Source organism: Neofelis nebulosa, chromosome 3, assembly GCF_028018385.1.
Source record: "Neofelis nebulosa isolate mNeoNeb1 chromosome 3, mNeoNeb1.pri, whole genome shotgun sequence".
NCBI classification, from domain to species: Eukaryota; Metazoa; Chordata; class Mammalia; order Carnivora; family Felidae; genus Neofelis; species Neofelis nebulosa.
The window spans coordinates 118175520-118184148 of NC_080784.1; the positions used below are offsets into that span (position 1 = coordinate 118175520).

General features: G+C 40.0%; 1 protein-coding gene across 4 annotated transcripts in view; it reads left to right on the forward strand.

The window, feature by feature from the left end:
• TBCK (TBC1 domain containing kinase) overlaps window positions 1-6296 on the forward strand; it is a 224137-nt gene extending 217841 nt beyond the window's left edge. For all 4 annotated transcript variants that reach the window (XM_058721731.1, XM_058721729.1, XM_058721732.1 and 1 more), the window contains one exon: window positions 5984-6296. In XM_058721731.1, the coding sequence (XP_058577714.1) occupies window positions 5984-6094 (111 nt within the window). In that variant the 3' untranslated portion in view covers window positions 6095-6296. The remainder of the gene's footprint in view (window positions 1-5983) is intronic.
• Window positions 6297-8629: the final 2333 nt, after the last annotated feature.

Genomic DNA, 8629 nt, shown 5'->3' on the forward strand with positions numbered 1-8629 from the left:
CTCTGTGCTGACAGTGCAGAGCCTGGAGCCTGCTTCAGATTCTGTGTCTCCCTCTCTCTCTGCCCCTCCCCCGCTCACACTCTGTCTCTAAAAAATAAACATTAAAAAAATGTTTTTAAGAAAAAAGAAAGTAAACTTATGTAGTACTCTTAAGAAAATAAATGTGTTCAGGGCGCCTGGGTGGCGCAGTCGGTTAAGCGTCCGACTTCAGCCAGGTCACGATCTCGCGGTCTGTGAGTTCGAGCCCCGCGTCAGGCTCTGGGCTGATGGCTCGGAGCCTGGAGCCTGTTTCCAATTCTGTGTGTCTCCCTCTCTCTCTGCCCCTTCCCCGTTCATGCTCTGTCTCTCTCTGTCCCAAAAATAAATAAAAAACATTGAAAAAAAAAATTTAAAAAAAAAAAAAAGAAAATAAATGTGTTCACTATAAAATATCTAAATACAAAAGACTAGCAGGAGACAGAACACTTATCTCAGTTATGGAAGAAACGTAACAAGGATTGAAATGAAAATGACACTTCAAAATTATACTTGACTCCTTTGTCAAGGGAAAAGATCAGTGGAGTATTAGATAAGCCATGCCTACCTCCTTCCTACTACTCCTTGTCACAGCTCTGATGTTTCTAATTGGGATCACAGAGATAAGTCCTTCAAATGATCAAGACAGACCTTTATTAATGATCTCAGAATTTCTTAAATAATCAGGACAGGGCAACACTTGGATTATTTTTAACCCCAGGCCACTCTGTACTCTAGATGTAGAAATCACCCCATATTCTTCTGTTTCTCATCTTCTCTCATCTCATGCTTATTGAGTACTTCAGCCAAACTTAGAAATAGGTGCATAATTTTCAAGAGGTATCAGCCCCACCCCAACCACATAGTGCCAGAAATGTTAAATGGGCACCATATTTTCAGCATTCCAGGGGGTCAAAGGAATACATAGGACTAATACAGCATCAACCTCACATCCATAAAACCAAGAAAATGAAATTACCACAGCTGTTCATTACAGGATAATTTGCCAGTTCCTTTATTCAGTTCTATGTCCAACCAAAAGTAATATTTTCATATCCTAAATTTAGCAGTATTTTGAAGGAAACGAATGGACAAATAAAATGGAAGAGAGAAAAATACCTCAGTTTGAGCTTCCCCAGAGTGTTCATAAATTCCTGGCAATTATCTGGTTCCCACTACAAACTTAAGACTCACAAGGCCAAAGTTTCACATAAAGAAACTTAATTGTCCTGCAATGTGCTCCTTTCAGAATCTTGCAGAACTCCAGTTTTCTTAGCTGCCTGTGGGGTCTACCCAAACCTGTGTCCTGGGACACCAGGTGAGAAACAACACGATCCTGTTCTGTGCTCCTGTTAAATCTTACCCATACTCAGCCTTAATTTCTTGGCCTTAATTAAGCTATACTACTCTGTAGCAGACCAGAATATCCCTTTTCTCCACTCATTCTCCTCCTACAATAGAACTTGACTTCCACTGGACAAGTGTACCAGCCTCTTAATCCAAGCTAAGATGAAAGAGAGAAAATAAAACAGTGTCACCCAACAGAAGCCTGCCACATTCAGATAGCACTGTTTTGAGGTGCACCTACCTAAGCCTTAGAAATGAAAAGCACCACCAGATCCTGCTAACCAGAGGAATGACAAAAATGTGAGAGCTCTGCCCTCTCCACATGGGAGTACTACCCACAAGAAATGCAGCTGCCTCTGTAGTGTTTGGGTCCCCAAATCCTATCCCAGCAAATACCAGATCCTGCCAACTCCACATGGGATATACATATCATGTGGTTGTGCAGTTTGAAGAACCCCATTCTCTCCACATAGGACTTGGCCTCACAAACTCCAGCCCTACAAACATGACAGTCTCTTTTAGTGCAAAGTGACTTGCTCTCCATTCAGGAGTATACCTATAAAAATTACAGTTTGAGGTCCAGACAAACCTGACTAGCAAATGAACCCTATTATCCAGTAAAATGATTTTCAGTGCTGGCTACACAATAGAATCACCTGGGAAGCTTCAATACAAAACCCAGTGTTGGAGCTGTACTCCAGAAATTTTGGTTCTTACTAATCTGGAGGGGGTCTGGATATCACTGTTTACTAAAATCACTCAGATGATTCTAAAAGCTCCATAACCACTGGTCCAATATGATATCCTCCCACTCCTGCCAAGGATATTGCTCAGCGAGTCTAGGTTTGTGACTTCTGTTTGAGGCCGGGCATCTCCCTCAGCTGCAGCTGCAAAGCTACTCTAGATCCTTCATCACCAAAGTCCAGTAAATGTGTATGTTAACTCCCGAAAGCTGCCAGAGCCCTGCCAGATGAAGAGTCAAAGATGGACGAAACGCAGAACGCTACATGCCTGGTTCTCCTCTGTTCCACCGCATATCTTCTCAATGAGTGATGTGGTTTTTTCACGCTGTGGAAACCACTCCTATGCATTCACAGCCCTTTCTTTCCTCCCTAACCTGTCAGACTACAGCCACAGAGAATACTATCTGATCCACACTTGTGGCTGTCACATCAATAAAAGAGGGCTGGGGAGGGGGGAAATCTCCCTTAACGTACCCTGCCCTTGTACTTGTATAACCGCCACACTACTTGTCAGTTACTACCTCCTTCTCTGATCTATAAACACTGCAAAAACTGCAGCAGTGCCTGGTATGTGGTAGGTGCTCACTACAGTGTTTGAGAAATGAATGAATAGATGGAGACGAGGAACTGCTGCCCTGGTAGGAGTGGAAAAGATGCAGTCGTGCCTTCCCTGTTAGGGGCCGATATTTAACATGGATAATTGCAGCCGCAAGCCCAGGAGCAGAACTCACAATCTTAACCTGAAAACTCAGCGCTGGCGCTTTTTCTTTCACTTAAGCACAGCCTTGCTTTTCAAGGCATCTAAACATTTGCCATCTCCTTGTATTCCATTTCTACTTTTCTTCTTAGACCTCCCACATAGCGACGCCCTAATTGTTCCAAAGCGCTCAGTTCTGCCTGCTTTGCCTTTACCGTTTCCAGCTCAACAACAGCCTAGTTGTTATGTCCCTCCAAACAATAACAGTGAGAACTCTCTCCAGATCTACAGCATAGTTTCAGAGATTACTTAAATGTGCAGTAGTCAGTCCTTCCTTATTCGTTTTCTGACTTCTACAGTGTTTTGAAAGTATTGAATGCTAAGACTGCTTATCCACAAGGTCTTTTCAGTAATGGTATGTTTATCTTAGAATTCCGGCCTACATGGTAATTGTATTGCTGCATGTGGGAGAACGAAGCAAAGATGTTTCAGTAATCATACAGTATCAGTGACCATGTTGCCTGCACTTGACTCAGAGCAGATGAATCCAGTGCCTCTGCTCGTGAGGACTTAGGTTCAAAGAAAAATAAGCAAGAACAGCATGAAGACCAGCTCACATTAGTGGTCTAGCTCACATGATACCTTTTGAAATATAGATGCACTATTTCTCTTCAACATTAATTACTATTAAGGATAACTTCAGGTGACTAAAAGAGTACAGGATCTGAAATGTTAATAGCCATTCGAATCTATTAAGGCACTGCAGAGAATGAGGGGAAAGATAAGTGGGGTCAGCACTATTAAGATCCATTTCTGTGAGTAGTTTTGAAGATTGTTAAAGATCCAAGTCCAGCACCATCTATACCACCTACTTACTGGTACCATCATCATTTTGGCTTTAGTTGCTGTTTTTCAAGATACTGTCCTCAGACTACCTGCTTTAGAATCCTCTAGTGATGTTTGTTTAAAACAACAACCACCACCACAACAACAAAATCACACTCTTGAGCCCCAGATCGATAAAGCAGAATCCCAGGGCTCCTGGGTGGCTCCGTCGGTTAAACGTCTGACTTCAGCTCAAGTCATGATCTCCCAGTTTGTGACTTCAAGCCCCACATCAGGCTCTGTGCTGACAGCTCAGAGCCTGGAGCCTGCTTCGGATTCTGTGTCTCCCCTTCTCTCTGCCCGCCCCACCCCCCATGTTCATGCTCTGTCTCTGTTTCTCAATAATTAGTAAACGTTAAGAAAATTTTAAAAAAAATAAATAAAGTGGAATACCTGGGGTTGAGGCCTTGAATTGATCCTGACCAAACCACTCAGCTGTTGAACCGTAAGGTCTCCAGACTGCTGGCTTGAGACTTTACCAGCTGTTAGGCTTCAGATACTCCCAGTAGCACTGTCAATAGGCATTATTCATTTTTCTTGAAGTATCTGAGATTAGGTTATGACAAAGTAATTGAAAAGAATGTGAGGACACAAATACCCAAGGAGGAGGAATAGGACACCACCAAGGGGAGGAAATGGAAACAGAATGGCCAGAGTCCAAGAAAACCCTTCTTTCCTTCATCCTTTTGCGCCAGGTTATATGTCATTTGTCAGACTTTAGTCCAGTCTAGCAAGCATATTTTGACTGTCATGTGCCAGGTACTAGAGATAAAAGGAAACAGAACAGTCTCACTGTCCTAGGGGAGTTTACAGTTTGGTAGAGAAAGCAGGCTCTTAAATGAGCAACTCAAATAAACATGGAAAGCAAAAGACAGAGATTTGCCCAAGAAATTTTGGGGGCTGAGAAGAGGGGATTTGTAAGGGAGACCTAATGTGTAGAGAAGAAATTGCCTGAGTAGGGACATAAGTAGAAATTAAGCTGGTGGGGGGTAAGTAGGTGGCTTTTGAGGAAGAACTAAAAGATATCCTGGAGCTGGTGGGAAATGATAACTATTCCCAACAAAGGGAAACTTGCACAACCAAAATGCTCTGAATCCTAAAGTGATCTCATTTTTATTGGGATTGACAAGCAGTTGAGGACTGCTTTATCATAAGGTTGAGGGAATGGAGAAAGATAACCAATGATTCTGGATAGGTAGACATGGGCCAAGTCAAGGAGATGTGTGTGGATGTCTTGATAACTTTTTTTGAATATTTATTTATTTATTTTGAGATATAGGGGAGCAGAGAGAAAGGGATAGAATCCCAGCAGGCTCTGCGCTGTTAGTGCAGAGCCGAGTGGGGGGCTCGATCCGTGAGATCATGATCTAAGCTAAAATCAAGATTCAGACACTCAGCTGACTGAGTCATCCAGGTGCCCTGTGTCTTGATAACTTTTCAATGTCCTGTTTTGGTAGCCATCTAGAAGATGTCCTAAATCAGTCTTTAGAATTCATTCCAAGTTTATGGTCTCAAACTGTTCATTGAAGTGGCTCCAGAAACATGTTATAGCAAGGTTATGGGCCCTCTCTGGGACATTATATATGGAATTGCAGTAACTAATAAGTTGACAGTAATGTCAAAAATTATTCACATGTCAAATAGATTTGAGAATGTTTTGACTATCACTGGAAGAATACATGAAAAATAGTGATATTAATGACCTCTGGAAAGAGAAACTGAGAAGAGAGGTAGGAGGAATTTACTTCTCACTATATACCTTTTATATTGTTTGGATATTATGTATATTTATTGCCTATCCCAACAAGTTTAAAAGAGAACTAAAGAGACATATTTATCCCAAAGCATAAAGAGCTGTCAACATGTTAAATGGTTATTTGATTTACATTAAAAACCCAGTTAATGATTCATTGATACAACAATGACAACGATAGTATTATGAAAGTAGTTTTGTCTTGGGGTGCCTATTTGACTCAGTTGGTTAAGCATCCGACTCTTGATTTGGCTTAGGTCATGAACTCACAGTTTGTGAGACGTAGCCCCACATAGGGCTATGTGCTGACAGCACGGAGCATGCTTGGAATTCTCTCTCCCTTCTCTCTGCCCCTCCCCTACTCATCCTCTCTCTCTCTCTCTCTCTCTCTCTCTCTCTCTCTCCCTCCCTCCCTCCCTCCCTCTCTTTCTCAAAATAATAATAAAAAAAAAGTTTTGTCTTTCACAGCTTGAGAAATAAATTGGAATTAGAGAAGTACAGATTTTGTATATCCTCTATAAATTTGGCCTTTTTTTTTTCCAGTTCGCAGCTCACCTTGTGAAGATGAAATATCCAAGAATATGTATTCTCGATGGCGGCATTAATAAGATCAAGCCAACAGGCCTCCTCACTGTCCCGTCTCCTCAAATATGAAGAACCAAGAAAGAGTGTGATAGTCAAAAGGACAGAGTGGTATCAGCCCCCAACAGCACAACTCTTCACAGCCTTACCTCTCTTCGACAGAACTAGACTTCCAGATTGTTGCATTTCCATAAAGTTTTGTCATGAAACATTTTTTTAAATCTCATAACCCACATGCTCAGCTATCCAGGCAATAAACTTGACTGTACATGTATTGCTGAAAGAATTTTCTTAACAGTGAAATCCGATCATGTATTTTTACCGCAGTGCAGCACAAAGCCAGAGGAATTCAGCTGACAAGGCAGATTTAGCATTATCAAGAAATCTCAATTGCACTGAAAAAGCTGTCTCCCATTGCACTGAACAGACAGTCCTAACAAAGGTATTATTTAGAAACATAGACTGAATGGGGGTTGCAGTCATCTTTCCATGATAATGAAAAGTAAAAAGCTATTCACAATATATTCCTTATAAGTAAATGCTATATTTGGTAACTCATTTTTGGCCCAGACAGATCGTGTGTGTGTGTGTGTGTGTGTGTGTGTGTGTGTGTGTTGCTTAGGAAAAGAATTAGCCTACTGAAGAAAGTAATAATAATTTACTTACAGAAACATTGAAGTCAGAAGCCATTCACATTAGATAGAACATTATTCAGCTCCTATAGCAGAGAAACCCAAAATAACAGTGACTTAAAAAAAAAAAAAAAAAAAGAGTGACTTAAACAAACTAGAACTGTATTTCTCCCATAAAAGTCTGCATAATGAGTCTAGGGCTAGTATATCGGTTTCATAATCATTAAGAACTCAGGTATCTTTTCACATTGCTTTACCACCCTCAACAGGTGGTTTCTATCTCATGGATCAAGATGGGTGCTTAGCTCAAACCATCACATACATGCCATTTAGAAGGAAGGGAATAAAGGAGGAGGAAGGCAGAGAGGAGGGAAGGAAAGATATAGGAAAGGAGGAAAAGAGAAAGAAGAGAAGGAAGAGAACTTTCTTTCTCTTTAAAGGCACAAACCATAAGTTGCACATACTACTTTGCTTATATACCATTGGCCAGAACTCAGACGTGTGGCCACACATAGCTATAAGGAAAACGGGAATATAACCTTTGGCTGGGCGGTCATTTACCCAGGTAAAAAAATTTATTATTTTTTTAAGTTTTAATTTTTTTAAAATGTATTAAACATGTATTATTATTATTTTATAATTTTTTAATGTTTATTTATTTTCGAGAGAGAGAGAGGGACAGAGCGTGACCAGGGGAAGGGTAGAGAGGGAGAGGGAGACACAGAATCTGAAACACGCTCCAGGCTCTGAGCTGTCAGCACAGAGCCAGACACGAGGCTCGAACTCGGGCCGAGTTCGACCTAGGCTGAAGTCAGGTGCTTAACCAACTGAGTCATCCAGGCACCCCCATGTATTATTATTATTAAAGTTATTATTACTGTGTGGGAAGAGGAGAACACATATTGAAAAGCAATTAGCAGCTCTGCCACATTATTATAAAGATTAAGTACACTTAGCATAACACTCTCCAGTTCCATCCACGTTGCTACAATAAATTTCATATAATAAAAAAATAAAATAAATTAAAAAATAAAAAAAAGTACAGTACTTCATTGACTCTAAGACCTATCACAATTTTATGTACCATAAAGAAAAAGCAGCCAAATAAACTGGACCTACCATCAATTATAAGATGCATTCGCATTCAGAAATGTGAAAAAATATGCATCTTAGAATTATTGAAATATAGTACCTTTCTTGATTACCTTCAATTTTGACTAAAAAGTGGGTTTTTTTCATCTTTAACTTATATTCCTCTTCAGTATTAGGACTACCTAGGTATAGAACGTTTGAATAAGAGCCTTAACTCAACTCTCTGACTGTGGTTTTATTGTTGCTATTTGTTTTGATTTTTTGCATCTACTTTTTTATTGAGATATAATTTACATACCATAAAATTCACCCTTTTAAAACGTACAACTCATTGGCTTTTAGTATATTCACAAAATTGTGCAATCATCACTGCTATCTAATTCCAGAACATTTTTATTCTCCAAAAAAGAAATCTGTATCTATTAGCAGTCATTCCCCATTAATCCCACCCCCCCAAGCACTTTGATTTAATGTTTGTATATGGAGTGAGATAGGTATCCAACTTCGTTCTTGGTGTGTGGATATCAAGTTCTCCCAGAGGCTATGTAATTTTATTTGTTTTTCTTATTGAATTATACTTATTCATTCACAAAATATGTTTTAAGTACCCATTAGGTGCAAGACACTGACATAACTGGTGGTTATATCATTCTGTGACCCCTACATAAGATACAAAGAAAAAATGTGAGAATAATAAGAAAATTTTACCACTGTTTCCCTAATAGCATTTTGAGGTCATCATCTACCATGGTAAGGGAAATAAATCATTAAGTTCTCCCGCCCTTTTCTTTAATCTTTGATGACTTATCTGACTTCCTAGTCATAACGCAGCACTCATGCTCATTCAGAAGGGGTGGTTCTGAGTTTTAGGTTTCCCTTACTG